Consider the following 20,917-nt stretch of genomic DNA (forward strand, 5'->3'; position numbering starts at 1 on the left):
TTTATATTTTTATTGTTAACCAGAAGTGGTGAGGGGATTCAGGATTAATGGAAGTTCTGTTGTTGGTCACTGGTCAGAAGGCTATCGGTAAGTAACTGTCAATGCGAGTGTCTCCGCAAATTTTCCTTCGTTTTGTAAATTACTTGGAACGGTGGATTTTTGTGAGTTTCGAGAATCTTTTCTAAACGTGTGTGTATTTACTTAGCAGTCAGGGCTATTAACAACAAGGAATAGCAACGAGACAATCTCTGTGATTGTTGCTGAAGTTTCAGTAAGTTTGGGATATTTGAAGGTTTTGTGTCGAAGCTTTCGACGTATGTGTTAAGTGAGTAACAGGAAGTTCTGTTGATTAGTTGGCTAAATTGTGTTGTTGGATGCTTGTTTTAGGCTTCGCGGATCTTTAGGGTTGTTGTCGCTTCAAAGTCTTTTCAGGTGCGTATCGAAAATCTCAGTTTTTGCAAGTTTTGGTCGTCAGAAAGTGATGGCTGTCGATGCCACACGGGCGTGTGGTAAGCCGTGTGACTCACTGTTCATCGAATTGGGGCCACACGGGCTGGCATACGGGCGTGTGTCCAGGTCGTGTGTAGCCAAAATAGTACAGGGTTCACACGGGTATGAGACAAAGGCATGTGTCTAGGCCATGTAACTCACTGTTTATGACTTAGGACCATACGGGTAGGCACACGGGCATGTTTGTCTAGGCCATGTGAGTCACATGGGCAAAGACACGGCCATGTTTCCAAACCGTGCAACTTTCTATTTACAAGTTGGAACCACACAGGCAGAGGGCATGGGCGTGTGCCCAAGCCGTGTGAGCCATACTGGCAAGGACATGGCCGTGTGCCCAGGTCATGTGGCTGTATAAAGGAGGCCCAAAACCCGTTTTTGAGGCCGTAATTGTGGTCTATGATTGATAATGATTAACCATTGTATGAATGATCTGAACTGGATTGAGTGAGATCTCTCTAATACTCTGTAACTGCCACAAGAATGTTATAACTGCAAGTGTATTGTGAATATATGTACTCTGTATATGCATGGGCCGAGATGTTGTGAAGAAGGAAGTAACCTACTCTGAATCAGCGGTTGAGCCACTTTATGAGTAGTTCTAATTCTGGCGCTATGACGCATTATGATCCAATAGCTAAGCCGTGTTACTGTAAACATGTCAAATAGATACTTCGCAGTGTGTAGGGATGGATGGGCATTGAATGTCCTTAATGGTGTGTTAGGATGGTCGAAAATGGTGTGTAGCGGATGAGATTTAGGAATATCTGCATTTAAATTTGATCTGTGATATATATACATGTGAAATTGTGCATATATAAATATCTATCTGTGTACAACTGATCTGTTCTGAATCTGAATTGTAAATAGTCTTGTATCGAGCCGAATCTATAAATATAACTATTTTATAAATGAATACGAATTGAATAACTTAACTTTGGTTACGCACTGAGTTTACAACTCATTTTGTTTTGGTTGGATTTCAGGTGAACCCCAGTCTTGATCAGGTCGGTGTCGCTGGAGCTCGGTCAAACTTTTATCTTATTTTAAGCACTACTATTAGAGATTTAGATTCTATGGTGTTATGGAATCTATGGAGATTATATGTTTTAAATTATTATTGTCACAAATGTTGCGTAATGAATGGTGTCGTTCGACTGTGTTATGATAGTATGAATTTTAGTACGGATGATGTAGCTCTCCAAACTTGGTCTGGACGTCTAGACCGGATCTAGGGTGTTATATTTAGTGGTATCAGAGCTAGGTTTGCCAGCATTCGGACTGTGTTTGGGCTCATAATGTGGTAGAAAAGTAGTTTAGTGATAATTAGTATCTGAACTAATATAGAAACACTGAAACTCTAGAGAACAGTCGAGCCTCCGACGCTGACCCTATAAGTATTTCTATTCTGTTATAAAGATTATGACCCTTATACTGTTGTGGGTAAAATGCTCTGATGTAAACTGGTAAAATTATCCTACTGGATATCTGAAGTAATCTGTGTACTCTGATATTATAGCTAGATTGCATTATGAGTTCGTACGGTAGTCGTGGATGTGGGATGTGTAACGGCCTAATTTTCAGTGGTGTCAGAAATGATGATTTGAGATCACTAAATTCGAAAAATAAGATTGAACAAGATAGTAATTTAATATTTATGAGTCAAGTAAGAATTTAGAAGAATTTCTGAAATGGTGAAATTAGTGAATTAAAAGAATTTATTAGGTCAAACGGGTCAAAAATGAGGTATCGAGACCTCAAAGTTGAAAATTGAGGTATAAATATTTTTATAAATATTTATGGAGTGTCATTGAGTTAGTATTAAAGTTTCGTTAGAAAATTTTAATGTTTGGATGGCTAATTAATTAAAAAGGACTAAATTGAAAATAGCGCAAAATTTGTTAAATTGTGAGTAAATAGCTTAAGTATTTAAAAAGATGGATTTAAAGAGCAATTAGATCCAAAGGTTAATGGCTGGACAGTTTGGGTATGAAATAAGCAAGAAAACAATGTGAACAAGGGGCAAAATTGGAAATAGCATAAAAGTTAATAGTTAAATAATGATGTAATTGAAAAATCTAGACATTTCTTCATATTTTCTCAGCCAAAACGCCATATAAGGTCTTGAGAAAGCTGGTTTTTCATATTTTTACATCATGTGAGTTTAATTCTTACTTTTCTTGATAATTTTTATGTTTTTATGACTTTTACAATTAGGTCCACTTGTAGAATTCATCAGTTTTTGATTTTATGGGTGAAATTGGAAGTTACCCTGGATGGATAAGGGAATTTTATGATGAATTATTATGAAATTTAGGTTCTAATTTCATATTAAGGTGGTTTTATTAAGTGATCTTGATAGGAAATGATATTTAGGACCTAATTGTGAAAACATTGTGAATTGAAGGTTTCTGTTGAAATTAAGAATATAAAAGGTTTTGAAATAGTTTATAATGATAAAATAAAGTGTTAATTGAGAAAAATTAGTTCAATTGATGGGTGAATTGAGCAGGGACTAAATTGTGAAAACTGTAAATTTTGGGGTAAAAGTGCAATTTCAAAATTTGAACAACATAAATTGTGAAGTGAAATAGAATTGAAATGGATGCTAATGAAGGAATGATTTTATAATTATAGATTAAGAAAACGAACTGAATCGTGGAAAGGAGAAAATTTAAGAATAGTCCCTGAATTTCTACGACTTTTGCAAATTAGTCCAGGTAAGTTCATATGGCAAAGTTCAATGTTTTGATATGAAAATCTTATGATTGTTAAAGTATTTTATTGTTGATTAATACTATCAATTTGCATTAACTAATGAATAATGTGTAACTAAAAGTACAAATTAGTAGGAACAATGGATTTGAGTGCTTCTATTCTGTGACCCTGATGAATTGACGAAAAATATGTGATAAGTGTGCCCGTTTAAGACCTTAGCTGGGCTATGGCATCGGTACAATGTGATAATATGACTCCGTATAAGACCATAGCTGGGCTATGGCATCGGTATAATGTGATAATGTGATTCCATATAAGACCATGTTTGGGATATGACTTCGGTATGATATGTGAACCGTGTAAGACCATGGGAAGGCTATGGCTTCGTTGTGTGATGCGTAACAATGTGAAAGTCCATAGTTTACTATGGCAATGTGATAATGAAGCACTCAATTCCCTTATTGTTCCTTAAATTGACAATGAAGTAAATGAGAAATGGGCCTAAGGGAGTTAAATTGTGAGTAGCCATATGGAAATTATTCCAATGAGTTATTAATGAAATTGTGATTTGGAGGATGAAATAGTTAAACTAATAGATATAAGATTGTGTACGATATTTGATATGATTTGTGTTTATATGCCTATGAGCTTACTAAGCTTCAATAAGCTTACTTGTGTGTGTTTAATATTTTTATGTAGATTGACTTGAAGTGAAGTGGGTAGATCGGATCAACACAACAGGGCACACTATTCAGATCAATTCTGGTAGTTTTTGTTTTATGTTTAAAGATTTATATGGCATGTATAGAGTTTGAATGAATTGAAGTAAAGATGTTATGAACTAGTTAACAATATTTGTACTAAAATAGTTTTTGGTAAGTAGCAGTAGTTTGACTTTGAAAATTCACCATAAATTGTGGAAATTGAGTTAAGGGCTGGAAAAAAATGAGATTAAAGCCTAATGAGTCTAGTTTCATATAGAGGAAACGGTGCATGCAATTGGATTTTATGTTATGAGATATTTAAATTGTGGTGAGACAGAGTCTGAATGACTTCGAGTTCCCCTGTTCTAATTTTAGAAAATCATTAAAAATCTTACAAAAATAATTATGAGTCATACTGTATATTTATGGATTCCTAATTGGGTCTATTTTTAAGAGAAACAAACGGCATGGTTAATTGAATTTTGTACAGAGAGAAATTTGGTTCGTAGTGCATAGGGGTCAAAGTAGCCAAACCTTGAAACAAGGGAGGATTTAACTAATAAACTGTACTAATTGGACCAACCAAAAATTATAAAAAAAATTGGTAAGTAGATATATGAGTATAAATTCGGGGAAAATTTACGGATTTGGGTTTCGAGTTTTATAACTCGAGATATGAATTATTTAGCAACTATGACGCAGTTGGACAGCTTGTCTGAAAAGTATGATATAAATTATCTAAATTTAGTTAAGTGCTCAAATAAGTTTAGTAGTGCCTTGTGCTCGACTCCGGCAACGGTCTCGGGTAAGAGGCGTTACATTTATTGGTATCAAAGCCAGGTTTAGCCGATTCTCGGAATATGTATGATGTGAAAAGTGTCTAAAATTACATGCCATATAAATCTGTGATAGTGTGCTGTGTATGATCCGATCTAATCCTTGTTTTTATTATAGATTATCTTCGATTTGAAAAGATGTCAGATAGACCAGAACAAACTGAGAAAGAAGAAGTTAATAGCAGAGTACAAACCTCTGAATAAGGAACAAGTAGTGAAGCTCTGATTTCATTGATGCGAGAACAAGAACTCAAAAATATGATTTATGGATTCATGAATCAGTGGTATAATGAGAATGTGCGAGAAAGAAATCAGACTACACAACCTCCTCCCCCTATCTCAACATCTGTAGTACCCCCGGTTGCTCCTCCACCTCCTCCGACAACTGAATCTGGCAAACGTTCACCATTTGAAAAGCTCAGAAAACATGGGGCTGAAGAATTTCGGGGAAGAACAGATGATGACCCCGTTAAAGCTGAATATTGGTTACAAAGTATAATGAGGGTTTTTAAGCAAATGGCGTGCTCACCAGATGATTACTTAATATGTGCCGTGTCATTATTGAAAGAAGAAGCTTATAACTGGTGGGAAACAATAGAAGCTGTTGTACCGGCTGAGAAGATCACTTGGGAATTTTTCAAAATGAATTTAAGAAGAAATATATCGGTAGAAGATATCTGGATAAGAAGAAAAGAGAATTTCTCGACTTGCGACAGGGAAACAAGTCAGTGGCTGAATATGAAAGAGAATTTGTTTACCTGAGCAAATATGCTCGAGATATAATACCTACAGAAGAAGAAATGTGTATCGGATTTGAAGAAGGGCTTAATGATGAGATTAAAATGATGATAGGGGGCATTGAGATACGAGAATTTTTGTTCTATCAGATCGTGCTCAGAAGCTTGAAGAAGTATATAATAAAAAGATGCAACGAGATAGAAGAAGTAAAGAATCTTTCAAAAGAAGTGCATCTAAGTCATTTTCGGCTTTACCAGTGAAGAAATCTAAAGAGGAATTCAGTCGAGCCACTTCAGTACCGGAAAGATCAGGAAAAAGTAGGCCAAGACAATCTGATTACAAAGCATCTGACAGACCTGCTGTTAGTGTGGGTAGTGTACAAAATACCCAAAGGCCTAAGTGTTAACATTGTGGAAGAAGTCACCCCGGTGAATGTAGAAGTAAGTTAGGGGCTTGTTATAAATGTGGGGCCACTGATCACTTTATTCGTGATTGTCCCCAATTACAAGTAGAAGAAGTGGAACAGAGGGAGAAACAGAAAATTCTTCCTCAAAAAGGAAGACGCTCTGGTCAGAGCAGTGCTACAGGGGCTACTCGTTCGGGTATGAAAGATACTGCTAGCCGATCAGAAGTTAGGGCTCCTGCTCGTACTTATGCCATTCGAGCGAGAGAAGAAGCAACAGCTCCAGATGTAATTGCTGGTACTTTCTATCTTTATGATGTTCCTGTGTATGCTTTAATAGACCCTGGGTCTACTCATTCATATATTTGCACTATGTTAGCATCTGAAAAGAACTTATTTGTTGAGCCTACTGATTATGATGTACAAGTTACAAATCCGTTAGGTCAAAGTGTGGTAGTTAATTTAATATGTCATAACTGTCCATTGAAAGTTAAGGGCTGTGATTTCCCCGCTGATTCGATGCTGCTACCCTTTCGTGAATTTGATATTATCTTGGGCATGGACTGGTTAATGAAACATGATGCGGTAGTGAATTGTCGAGAAAAACTAATTAGCTTGAAATGTCAAACAGGAGATATTGTTTTGGTTGAGTCTGGGAATTTGGATGACATGGTTAGAATGATTTCCTTTATGTCTGCTCAGAAATTGTTGCGTAAAGGAAATGAGGCTTATTTAGCCTATATTCTTGATACTCGAAGTTCTAAATCAAAGTTAGAGCAACTATCTGTTGTAAATGAATTCAAGGATGTATTTCCTGAAGAATTACCAGGTTTACCACCCGATAGAGAAGTTGAGTTCGTGATAGATGTGCTTCCAGGAACAGCTCCCATATCAGTGACACCGTATAGAATGGCTCTAGCAGAATTAAGAGAGTTAAAAGCGCAGTTGCAAGAACTGTTAGACAAAGGGTTTATCAGACCGAGTATGTCACCATGGGGTGCACCTATCTTATTTGTGAAAAAGAAGGATGGTTCATTGAGGCTGTGCATAGATTACAGGCAGCTGAATAAGGTAACAATTAAAAATAAATATCCTTTGCCTCGTATTGATGATTTATTCGATCAGCTTAAGGATGCTACAGTGTTTTCAAAAATAGATCTCAGATCTGGGTATTATCAGTTAAAGGTAAAGGAATGTGATGTACCGAAAATAGCTTTTAGAACTCGGTATGGTCATTATGAGTTCTTAGTTATGCCATTCGGTTTGACAAATGCTCCTGTTGCTTTTATGGATTTAATGAATCGAATTTTCCAGTCTTACCTGGATAGATTTGTGGTTGTGTTTATTGATGATATACTGATCTATTCAAAGACAGAATCCGAGCATGCTCAGCACTTGAGAATTGTACTACAGATATTAAGGGAAAAACAGTTATATGCAAAATTTAGTAAATGTGAATTTTGGCTTCATGAAGTGGGATTCTTGGGTCACATTGTGTCAGTTGATGGTATACGGGTAGATCCGAGTAAGGTGTCAGCGGTGATTAATTGGAAAACTCCAAAGAATGTTACGGAAGTGCGAAGTTTCCTTGGATTAGCTGGTTACTATCGTCGATTTGTGAAAGATTTTTCACTGATTGCTTCACCGATAACTAAATTATTACAGAAGAATGTTGAGTTTGTATGGTCTGATGAGTGCCAACAAAGTTTTGATCAATTAAAGAAAATGTTGACAGAGGCTCCAGTGTTAACTCAGCCTGAATCAGGTGTGCCATATGTAGTATATAGTGATGTGTCTGTGAATGGTTTAGGTTGTGTATTGATGCAATCAGGAAAAGTTGTAGCATATACTTCTCGACAGTTGAAACCACATGAGAGGAACTACCCTACACATGATCTTGAATTAGCTGCCATAGTATTTGCTTTAAAAATTTGGAGACACTACCTATATGGAGAGAAATGTTATGTGTATATAGACCATAAAAGTTTGAAATATTTAATGTCGCAGAAAGAGCTGAATTTGAGACAGAGGCGATGGTTAGAGCTGTTGAAAGATTACGATCTTATCATTGATTATCATCCGGGTAAGGCAAATATAGTGGCAGATGCACTTAGTCGGAAATCATCATTATTTGCTCTTCGGGCGTTAAATGCTCATTTGTCTGTTAATGAAAATGGTTCTATATTAGCTGAATTAAAGACAAAACCAGTATTCTTTCAACGAATTCGGGAATTGCAAGATGAAGATCTGAAGTTGGTGTTGAAACGACAAATGGTTCGGGATAATTTGAACTTAGATTACTCTATTAATAATAGTGGTATGTTATACCATCGTAATAGAATTTGTGTCCCGAATAATCTAAAATTGAAGAAGGATATCTTATCAGAGGCTCATAGTAGTATGTACTCGATTCATCAGGGTAGTACGAAGATGTATTGTGATTTGAAGAAAAAGTATTGGTGGCCTGGTATGAAACGGGAAATTTGTGAATTTGTGGCAAAATGTTTAATCTGTCAACAGGTAAAAGCTGAACATCAAGTGCCTACAGGTTTGTTACAACCCGCAATGATTCCAGAATGGAAGTGGGAACATGTGACGATGGATTTTGTATCTGGATTGCCAGTGACTCCGAAGAAAAAAGATTCGATTTGGGTGATAGTAGACAGATTCACTAAATCAGCGCATTTTATTCCGGTCAGAACAGATTTTTCACTTGATAAGTTAGCAGAATTATATGTGTCAGAAATTGTGAGATTACATGGGGTGCCGACATCAATTATTTCTGATCGAGATCCGAGGTTTACTTCGAGATTTTGGAATAAACTACAGGAAGCATTAGGTACTAAGTTAAAATTTAGTACAGCTTTTCACCCTCAGACAGATGGACAATCAGAGCGAGTGATTCAGATTTTGGAAGATATGTTAAGGTGTTGTATACTCGAGTTCAGTGGCAGCTGGGAAAGGTACTTACCTTTAGCTGAATTTGCTTATAATAACAGTTATCAAGCTAGTATCAAAATGGCACCGTTTGAAGCTCTGTATGGAAGGAAGTGCAGAACCCTGTTGTATTGGTCAGAATTAAGTGAATCGAAATTAGTCGGAGTGGATTTAATTCGGGAAACTGAAGAGAAAGTTCAGATTATTCGGGAAAGTTTGAAAGCTGCTTCCGATCGTCAAAAGTCATATGCAGATTTGAAAAGAAGAGATATAGAGTTTAATGTGGGTGATCGTGTGTTCTTGAAAGTTTCTCCGTGGAAGAAAGTTTTACGGTTTGGTAGAAAAGGAAAGCTTAGTCCACGATTTATCGGACCATACGAAATCATTGAGAGGATCGGTCCGGTAGCTTATAGATTGGCCTTGCCTCCAGAACTTGAGAAGATCCATAATGTATTTCATGTATCTATGTTGAGACGATATAGATCAGACCCTTCACATGTGATTCCTCATACTAAGATAGAGCTACAATCAGATATGACTTATTCGGAGGAACCAGTGAAAATATTAGCTTGGGAAGTTAAAGAACTACGGAATAAACGAGTACCGTTAGTAAAAGTGTTATGGCATCAACATGGATTGGAGGAGGCAACCTGGGAAACAGAAGAGTCAATGAGATCACAGTATCCAAATCTGTTTTCAGGTAACAAATTTCGAGGACGAAATTTTTAAAGGGGGGAGAGTTGTAACGGCCTAATTTTCAGTGGTGTCGGAAATGGTGATTTGAGATCACTAAATTCGACAAATAAGATTGAACAAGATAGTAATTTAATATTTATGAGTCAAGTAAGAATTTAGAAGAATTTGTGAAATGGTGAAATTAGTGAATTAAAAGAATTTATTAGGTCAAACGGTCAAAAATGAGGTATCGAGACCTCAAAGTTGAAAATTGAGGTATAAATATTTTTATAAATATTTATGGAGTGTCATTGAGTTAGTATTAAAGTTTCGTTAGAAAATTTTAACGTTTGGATGGCTAATTAATTAAAAAGGACTAAATTGAAAATAGCGCAAAATTTGTTAAATTGTGAGTAAATAGCTTAAGTATTTAAAAAGATGGATTTAAAGAGCAATTAGACCCAAAGGTTAATGGCTGGACGGTTTGGGTATGAAATAAGCAAGAAAACAATGTGAACAAGGGGACAAATTGGAAATAGCATAAAAGTTAATAGTTAAATAATGATGTAATTGAAAAATCTAGACATTTCTTCATATTTTCTCAGCCAAAACGCCATAGAAGGTCTGGAGAAAGCTGGCTTTTCATATTTTTACATCATGTGAGTTTAATTCTTACTTTTCTTGATAATTTTTATGTTTTTATGACTTTTACAATTAGGTCCACTTGTAGAATTCATTAGTTTTTGATTTTATGGGTGAAATTGGAAGTTACCCTGGATGGATAAGGGAATTTTATGATGAATTATTATGAAATTTAAGTTCTAATTTCATATTAAGGTGGTTTTATTAAGTGATCTTGATAGGAAATGATATTTAGGACCTAATTGTGAAAAAGTTGTGAATTGAAGGTTTCTGTTGAAATTAAGAATATAAAAGGTTTTGAAATAGTTTATAATAATAAAATAAAGTGTTAATTGAGAAAAATTAGTTCAATTGATGGGTGAATTGAGCAGGGACTAAATTGTGAAAACTGTAAATTTTGGGGTAAAAGTGCAATTTCAAAATTTGAACAGCACAAATTGTGATGTGAAATAGAATTGAAATGGATGCTAATGAAGGAATGATTTTATAATTATAGATCAAGAAAACGAACTGAATCGTGGAAAGGAGAAAATTCAAGAATAGTCCCTAAATTTCTACGACTTTTGCAAATTAGTCCAGGTAAGTTCATATGGCAAAGTTCAATGTTTTGATATGAAAATCTTATGATTGTTAAAGTATTTTATTGTTGATGAATACTATCAATTTGCATTAACTAATGAATAATGTGTAACTAAAAGTACAAATTAGTAGGAACAATGGATTTGAGTGCTTCTATTCTGTGACCCTGATGAATTGATGAAAAATATGTGATAAGTGTGCCCGTTTAAGACCATAGCTGGGCTATGGCATCGGTATAATGTGATAATGTGATTCCGTATAAGACCATGTCTGGGATATGGCTTCGGTATGATATGTGAACTGTGTAAGACCATGGGAAGGCTATGGCTTCGGTGTGTGATGCGTAACAATGTGAAAGTCCATAGTTTACTATGGCAATGTGATAATGAAGCACTCAATTCCCTTATTGTTCCTTAAATTGACAATGAAGTAAATGAGAAATGGGCCTAAGGGAGTTAAATTGTGAGTAGCCATATGGAAATTATTCCAATGAGTTATTAATGAAATTGTGATTTGGAGGATGAAATAGTTAAACTAATAGATATAAGATTGTGTACGATATTTGATATGATTTGTGTTTATATGCCTATGAGCTTACTAAGCTTCAATAAGCTTACTTGTGTGTGTTTAATATTTTTATGTAGATTGACTTGAAGTGAAGTGGGTAGATCGGATCAACACAACAGGGCACACTATTCAGATCAATTCTGGTAGTTTTTGTTTTATGTTTAAAGATTTATATGGATCAACACAACAGGGCACACTATTCAGATCAATTCTGGTAGTTTTTGTTTTATGTTTAAAGATTTATATGGCATGTATAGAGTTTGAATGAATTGAAGTAAAGATGTTATGAACTAGTTAACAATATTTGTACTAAAACAGTTTTTGGTAAGTAGCAGTAGTTTGACTTTGAAAATTCACCATAAATTGTGGAAATTGAGTTAAGGTCTGGAAAAAAATGATATTAAATCCTAATGAGTCTAGTTTCATATAGAGGAAACGGTGCATGCAATTGGATTTTATGCTATGAGATATTTAAATTGTGGTGAGACAGAGTCTGAATGACTTCGAGTTCCCCTGTTCTGATTTTAGAAAATCATTAAAAATCTTACAAAAATAATTATGAGTCATACTGTATATGTATGGGTTCCTAATTGGGTCTATTTTTAAGAGAAACAAACGGCATGGTTATTTGAATTTTTTACAGAGAGAAATTTGGTTCGTAGTGCACAGGGGTCAAAGTAGCCAAACCATGAAATAGGGGAGGATTTAACTAATAAACTGTACTAATTGGACCAACCAAAAATTATAAAAAAAAATTGGTAAGTAGATATATGAGTATAAATTCGGGGAAAATTTACGGATTTGGGTTTCGAGTTTTATAACTCGAGATATGAATTATTTAGCAACTATGATGCAGTTGGACAGCTTGTCTGAAAAGTATGATATAAATTATCTAAATTTGGTTAAGTGCTCAAATAAGTTTAGTAGTGCCTTGTGCTCGACTCCGGCAACGGTCTCGGGTAAGGGGCGTTACAGGATGCGGGGGCGTCGAGGACGCCGATGAGGAGTTCGAGCAGAGTCATCCTCTATGGGTAGTACGCCCAATCTGGAGACCAGCGAGACTGTTGGTACTCCCACTGCGGAGACGGTGTCCTAGACTCCAATGGCTGGGGATGACGAACTATACCAGGCCATGATACAAGCACTGGATAGGGTCGCTAGGACCCGTTCAAGATCAATATAAGAAAAATCTTTTTACTTAAATAAAAAGTTATTAAATAAATATATTACAAATATATAAATATATGCATTACACTTGTATAATTTAATCACCATACATCTGTCTTTATTTTAATTTATTTTCAATAATAATAATCATAATTTATTAATATAAATTATAATTTGATAGAATAATAATGATAAATAATAAATATCTATTTACTTAAATAAAAAGTAATTAAATAAATATCTTACAAATGTATTCATACTATTATTACATTTGTATATTTTTATCATCATACGCTTGGCTTTAATTTAATTTAATTCATAATATGATATTTATAATTAATTAGTTTAATAATTTATTTTATAATTAAATTATATATATTTACATGATTAAAATCTAAAAATATCTTAGATTTTAACAGGTTTGCCGCCTTAACTTATGCTAAATGGCTTATTTGCCACTTTAGTCCTTTTTACTTTCTATTAATTTATAATTCAACTTTTACCCCCTTTTCAATTTAATCCTTTTTCCTAATAAATATTTACGAACCCATTTCGCTAAGACAAAGGCCCGATAATGTACTTTTTCAATGCCCGTGAATTTTGGGTCATTATACGGGAGGCTGCAGGTCAGTTACTGAACGACTCCAATCAAATGGGGCTGAATTATTCAGGGGTGTCTTAGGAGTCGCTCCCACTGTTTTTGAGTATTGGCTCGAGGCTACCGAGTGTATTATGACAGATCTTGATTGTACTCCTACTCAGAAATTGAAGGGTGCTGTGTCCCTACTCCGAGACGAAGCTTATCAATGGTGATTAACCGTTGAGCAAGGTGCTCAACTTGAACAAGTGAACTAGGACTATTTCAAGAACGTCTTCCAGGGTAAATATGTGGGGGCGAGTTATGGCGAGGCTCGCTGACGTGAGTTTAAGGGTCTAGTTTAGGGTGACCAGTCTGTGGCTGAATATGAAGTTGAGTTTCTGCGACTGAGTAGATATGCACGGACTTTAGTAACGTCTGACTATAATAAGTTTGTGCGATTTAAGGAGGAATTGAGGTATGACCTGCGAGTCCTGATAGCTTCTCAGAGAAAGTGAGTTTTCGCGATTCTGATTGACAAAGCGAAGATAGTGGAAGAAGTGAAGCGCACTGAGCGTGAGCGTCGTGATCATGAGAAGGATCAGAATAAGATTAAGAGGGATTCGTGTCCCTCTGGTCCTTGTCAGTGCCCTAAGAAACGAGCGAGAATTCATAGGCCCCTGAGGGTCGAGACATCAATGGTGACGATTGAGATTCAACTGTGCAGTGATTGTGGGAAACACCATCTAGGCGAGTTTGGAGGAAAATGGGAGCATGTCTCTATTGCGATTCGATGAAACATCGAGTTAGGGATTGCCCCCGTCGACTTGATTTAGTGCCAACTACGGTACAGATTCCGGCTCCAAATTCTGTTCGACTTCTAAGAGAGGTTCAGCAACCATTCCGAGGTCGTGGCACTGGTAGGGGTGGTAATGGGTCTAGAAGAGGACAAATGACACTGGGTAGAGGTGCAGATCAGGCTGAGGCTCGTCAGCTGACTCTGGTTTATGCGGCGAGATGCTGTAAAGAGAGCGATGATGCTAATGTCATTGTAGGTACCTTCTTTATTCATTCTGTTTCGTATTATGCTCTCATTGATATTTGCTCTACTTACTCGTAAATAGCTAGTGTTGTTTGTGTAAATCTGGGTTTAACTGCTGAAAATACTGTTAAAGAGGTTTTTATGATTAGTCCACTAGTCAGTCCGAGTTGATAGAATATACAAACGGATACCTCTAGAACTTCAGGGCATAGTATTTCCAGCTAATTTAATGGAATTTCCCTTTAATGAGTTTGACTTGATTTTGGGAATGGATTTTCTTATTGAGTATCGGGTCAGTCTAGATTGTGGTACTAAGAGGGTTACTCTAAGACCAACTGAGAATGACGAGGTGGTTATGGTTGGTGAGCACCGAGATTATCTCTCTAATGTAATCTCTGCTCTTGTAGCTGATAAATAGTTCGAAAGGTGTGCGAGGCATACATTGCTTACGTATCTAATTCTACTCCCGAAAAGCTTCCAGTAGGAGATATTTGCACTGTAAAGGAATTTCTAGATGTTTTTCCAGAGGAATTGCTAGGTGTACCCCCGAAGAGAATGGTGGAGTTTGGAATTGACCTGTTACCAGGTACTGCTCCAGTGTTTATTGTGCCTTACCGCATGGCACCAAAGAAACTGACTGAATTAAAGTACAACTTCAAGAACTCTTTGATAAATGATTTATTTGACCGAATATATCTCCGTAGGGGGTACCAGTATTATTTGTTAAAAAGATGGATGGGTTGATGAGAATGTGCATTGACTATAAGCAGTTGAACAAGTTGACAATCAATAATAAGTATCCGTTACTGAGGATTGATGACTTGTTCGACCAGTTTCGGGTAGCGTCTGTCTTTTTTAAAATTGACCTACACTCGGGTTACCATCAGCTCAAGGTCAAAGAGACTGATGTGTACAAAACTGTGTTTAGGACTCGTTATGGACATTACGAGTTTTTGATAATGCCTTTCAGATTAACGAATGCCCCGGCGGTGTTTATGGATTTAATGAATCGAGTGTTTCAATCGAGTGGTTTTCATCGATGATATCTTGATCTACTCTAAAATGGAAACTGAGCATGTTTATCATCTTCGTATTGTACTTCAGATACTCCGAGAAAAATAGTTGTATGCCAAGTTTAGTAAGTGTGAGTTTTGGTTGCACGAAGTCATATTTTTGGGTCATGTGGTGACGGCGGAGGTGATCCAAGTTGATCCCAGGAAATCCTAAGCTGTTGTTGAGTGGAAACAGTTGAAAAATGTATCTGAGCTTCGTAGCTTCTTGGGTTTAGTTGGGTACTACAAAAGGTTTGTGGAAGGGTTTTCCCTAATTACGTCACATTTGACGAAGCTGTTACGTGAGAATACTCCATTCGAGTGGTCTGAATCATAACAATTTAGTTTTGATAAACTCAAGTCCATTCTGACACAAGCTCCTATCTTAGTTCAACCGGAATCAAGTTTGGAGTTTGTGGTTTACGGTGATGCTTCACATGTCGAGTTAGGATATGTGCTTATACAAGACGGTAAGGTGGTCGTTTACGCATCACGACAACTTAAGACACACGAGGGTAACTACCCTACGCACGATCTTGAACTAGTTGCAGTTATGTTTGCTTCGAAAATTTAGAGACACTATCTGTATGGTGAAAGGTTGTTATATATACCGATCACAAGAGTCTCAAATACTTGTTTACTCAAAAAGAGTTAAACCTTCGTCAGCACTGATGGGTTGAGTTACTTAAAGACTATGATTGCACCATAGAATACCATCTAGGGAAAGCTAATATGGTAACTGATGCCCTTAACCATAGAGCAATGACTCACCTGAGAGCAATGTTCGCTTGTTTGAGTTTGGTTGGGGATAGAGGACTGTTGGCAGAATTACAGGTTAGATCGAGTTGGGAAGAGCAGATTCGAGCTAAACAGCTGAATGATGGGACCTTAGTGCAGCAATTGTGACATGTGGGTTCAAACGAGAATTTCGATTTTAGCTTGAATAGTGATAATGTGTTATGCTTCAAAGGGCAGATTTATGTACCCAATGATTAGGAGTTAAGGCATCCAATCCTACAAGAGGCGCACAACAATCCCTATGCTATGCATCCTGGTGGTAACAAAATGTATCAAAATCTCTGAGAACTCCACTGGTGACCCGGAATGAAATAGGAGGTAGTAGCTTTTGTGTCCTACTGCCTGACGTGTCAAAAGGTTAAGACAGAACATCAGTTGCCATCCAAGTTGCTTCAACCAGTTAAAATTCCTCAGTGGAGGTGAGAGCGGATAACAATGAATTTTGTTACGAGGTTGCCTTTAACCCCAACTAACAAAGATTCGACTTGGGTCATCGTTGATCGATTGACCAAATCAGCCCACTTCCTCCCTATTCAAACAGATTACTCCTTACAAATGTTAGCTAAACTGTATATCGCCGAAATTGTGAGATTACAAAGGATTCATGTCTCAATCATCTCGAACAGAGATCTACAATTTACTTCTCGATTCTAGAAGAAACTCTATGAGACCTTAGGCACCCGACTTAATTTGAGCACTACGTATCACCCCCAGACTGATGGACAGTCAGAGTGAGTTATTCAGATCTTAGAGGATATGATCCGAGGTTGCGTGATAGACTTCAAGTGTAGTTAGAAGGAGTACCTGCCATTGGCCGAGTTTGCATATAATAACAACTTCCAGTCTAGTATTCACACAGCACCCTACGACGCCTTATATGGCTGTAGGTGTCGTTGATGGTCGCTAAGCTAACTAAAAATTCGACTAAGGCAAGCGCTCCTATCAAACAGTAGTATAGTTATGGTGAGACCGGAAATATCGTATCCACAAGGACTAAAAGTACTAGTAATTACTATCTTTTTATTATTTAGCCTAACAATTAAAAGAATGTTTTAATTAAGACTAATTATCTAATTAACTAAGATTACGACAGAGATAAAAGTTGAAAAATACTGTTTAGAAAACAGATGGAGAAGACAATACCCAAAAAAGAATCCACCTAGACTTCACTTATTATTTCTGAATTAGACGATTTATTCATTTGACTTAATTCATAGAAATCTCTAATTTATGTTAATATCTCTCTCGAGATTAAAAACAACTGACTCTAGGTTGATTAATCAAAATCTCTTTCTAATTAAAACCCTTATTGTCGCATTAACTCGATCTATGATTCCCTTATTAGATTTGACTATAATCCGACAAATTTATGTCGTCCTATCTCTAAGATTGCATGCAACTCCGCTTAATTTTGGGGGATCTACTCTTAAACAGGGACTTTTGCTCCACTGAATAAGCACATCAAAAGCTAAATTAATATCCTGAAATATTAAAGCAAGGATTAAAACTCACAATTAAGAATAAGAACAAATATTTATCATATAATGCAAATAATAATAAGATCCGTCTTAGGTTTCATCTCTCTTAGGTATTTAGGGAGTTTAGTTCATAATAAGGTAAAACATCTCAAAGTTGGGAAAACAAAAAAAACATAAAGAAACCCAAAGAATTTTTAGGGAAATTGAATAGAGATCTTCAGTCTTGAAGTAGATCATGCTTCCGAGCTGCTTCCAATGGCTATCCTTGAGTATTTTTTGCCTTGTACTCTCCATGTCCCTTTTAATCCTCTTTTTCGGTGTTTATATAGACTTTGGAATGCTTTAAAACCCTCTAAATTATCCTTTTCTGAGTAGAATTAGACTTGGGCTCGATAGGGACATGGCCGTGTGCCATGCCTGTATGAAGGTGCTCAAACCGTATGTAATTCTGAGTTAGTTTTTAGTTGACACAGCCATGACACACGGGCATGCGGCCTGCCCGTGTGCCTCGTACGGGCGTGTGGTTTACCCGTGTGGAAGTGCCTAGGCCGTGTGAAATACTGAGATAAGCCCATTTTGTCTGTTTTTGGCCCGTTTCTTGCTCTTTTCACCTTCCTTTGCTCACCTAAGTATAAAGCTTGAATTTAAAGGATTAGGAGCATCAAATTCATTAAATCTTATGTTAAATCATTCAAAAATATGCCAAGCATAGGATAAAAATATGTATATATTATGGTTTATCAGTCGTATTCCGTTATGTTGAACTGAATTAAGTGAACGTTGGGTATTGGGTCCTGAACAGGTTTCTGAGACTGAGAACACAGTGAAAGTGATTTGTGATCATCTGAAAGTAGCCTCTAATAGACAAAAGTCTTATGCATACTTGAAAAGAAAGGATATTGAATTTTTGATAGGTGACCAGGTGTTTCTGAAAGTATCACCTTAGAAGAAGGTTCTCTGATTTGGGTGCAAGGGTAAGCTGAGCTCGAGGTTCATTGGACCATACCGCATTCTGAAGCAGGTCGGACCTGTTGCATATCAGTTGGAGTTATCGTCGAAACTAGAACAAATTCATGATGTATTCCATTTTTCAATGTTGAGATGGTATAGGTCAGATCCGTCATATGTTGTTATTGTCGACGAGATTGAATTGCAACCGGACTTAACTTTCGAGGAGCGGGACATTAGGGTGCTGAGGAAGAAATCTATTCCTCTAGTGAAAGTTCTTTGGCGAAACGACGGTACTGAGGAAGCCACGTAGGAACTGGAAGAATCAATTCGACCACTATATCCGTATCTGTTTGAATCAATTAAAATTTCAAGGCCGAAATTTCTTTTCGGGGGAGAGAGTTGTAACGCTCCAAAATTTTAAGAATTTAATTGTAAGATTGTGTAGTAATTAATTTTTGTATCTATGTTTATGTGCTCTGCTTCTGTGTTTATGGTCTGGAGTTCGAATTGCATCATTAAAAGTTTTTGGTTCGTTTTGAAATCAACCCATAAGCATGCATTACTCGCTTAAGTTCGATTCAGTGTGAAATTGTGACCAGAATGAGCCTGCTGCTTCACTGGTTAAGCATCTGTCTGTATTCTGTCTAGTTCCGAGTTAACAAATCTTACTTAACATACCTCCTAAGCTTATCCATATATCTTTACATACTAAAACTTATACCTTTCCGAGCACATACAATGCTTACAGACCCAAATATTGAATCCTTCAAATAGCCCTTAATTAAGCCCAAAAATTGGCTAAAAGTGCCCACACGACCCAAAAAAATAGCTCGTGTGGTCCACACAGTCTACCATTTGGTCTGCAAAAATCTCACATCGTCGTGTGTCCCACATGGCATACCACACTAGCTATGAAATCACACACGGTCATGTGCACCACACGGCCTACCACATGGTCGTATGTCATTAGGAAACTCTAAAAAGTAGCCCTGTTATGCACATTTTCTGAATTTCCAATGAGTTTTTCATGTTAGATCACACTCCTGATTGTTGAGTTGATAATCTATACAACTAACACACTTCAAAACCTGCGATAAACGTTTAAATGGACTGATGACAATATAATTAAATATCATAATCTCATTCAAAAACACCCATTTTCCTTTAAAGAAACCATCCCAAAAATCAGCATTCAGATACTTACTCCACAAAAGCATCGAACATAATAACAACCACACTGCTAGAGGATTTGATTCACAACTCTTTCGCCTAACAAGAACACGAAAATACTAATCACATCATGGAATGAAAATTATACTAACACAACTCCACCTGAATAAAAGAATGAACTAAAAATAGAATATCAGAAAAAGATAATTAGACGAAACTTACACTATGAACAAACTACACTCCAGGAGAAAATATCACATATGACCACTGGTAGAAATGGAACGACAGCAAGCAAAAATCAAAGAAGAATGAGAAAAAAAAAAGAAAGAAAAAGAGAAAAAAATTGAAAAGAAGGGGAGAAAAAATGTGAGAGTGGGAAGTGGGAGAGATAATTCATAACTACCCACACCCCACTAATTAACCACCCACCAGATTCCCTCATAGTTTAAAACAAAAATAATTTTCATTTTGCACACACAAGGACTCAAACACGGGATCAAAAGGTAAGCTAAAACCTTTCCATAAAACTAGCGAGCTAATTCTTATCCACAATCAAGTGAAAGTAATTTATAAACCATATGTTCAAATATAGAGGTTTAGGCAAAAATAGCAAAATTTTAAAGAAATAAATTTGAACACAAGACCTCACACACACACACACTGCACTTAACTACTAAACCAAATCAATTCATTTGTTATAATTTTCATAATCTTAACTAAAAATTCGGATGTAACCACTCATGGTTTCACTAACTCAGTTTTTTCTAACCCGATTTTTGGAATGTGACAGCGAGTGTAATTATATTAATTAGATTGGGAAAATATATTATTTGTCTGTCATTTTAATAGATGCTTGGTGCGCATTTGTTTTAAGTGATTGCAGTAGAAATTGATTTCCATTTTAGCAACATTATCCAATTAATTAATTGCCTTTCAAATTCTAAAAATTCAGAAATTCCCTTGTTATTATTTTGATTTGAATAAATAATCCAAATTGACAATGGAAACTTAAATGAAAATTTAATCCATTTTTACCATGAAAAATTAAAACCGATTTTATATAAGCTCAAAATGATAAGCACATAAAATATTGAAGAGAACAAGGATGAAAAGTTGGCGTTAATGGAGCAGAATGAGAAAGAAAAGTGTGGATTTTGGGGAAGGGAGGTGTGAAAATATATTAATTTTAACAATTTTAAAACATATTTTTTATAAAATTTTTTAGTATTCTATTATATATATTCTTCATAAATTTTAATAATTGTGTTGCCAGAAAAGTTTTCAATGATTTTCTTTTTCTTGTTAGAAAGAACACTACAAATTATTTTACTTACTAAATCTTTTAAAAATTTAGGTTTCTTTGCTATTCCAAATAG

At 36.0% G+C, this 20,917-nt stretch overlaps 1 protein-coding gene across 1 annotated transcript; it reads left to right on the forward strand.

Moving 5' to 3' along the window:
* Positions 1-5,038: 5,038 nt before the first annotated feature.
* LOC121228910 (uncharacterized) lies at positions 5,039-13,847 on the forward strand. Its single transcript, XM_041111931.1, has 5 exons — positions 5,039-5,489; positions 5,653-5,874; positions 6,016-6,204; positions 6,286-6,578; positions 13,599-13,847. The coding sequence occupies exons 1-5, from the start codon at positions 5,039-5,041 to the stop codon at positions 13,845-13,847; spliced, it is 1,404 nt and encodes a 467-aa protein (XP_040967865.1).
* The last annotated feature ends 7,070 nt before the right edge of the window (positions 13,848-20,917 follow it).

Source organism: Gossypium hirsutum, chromosome A05 (genome assembly GCF_007990345.1).
Source record: "Gossypium hirsutum isolate 1008001.06 chromosome A05, Gossypium_hirsutum_v2.1, whole genome shotgun sequence".
NCBI lineage: Eukaryota > Viridiplantae > Streptophyta > Magnoliopsida > Malvales > Malvaceae > Gossypium > Gossypium hirsutum.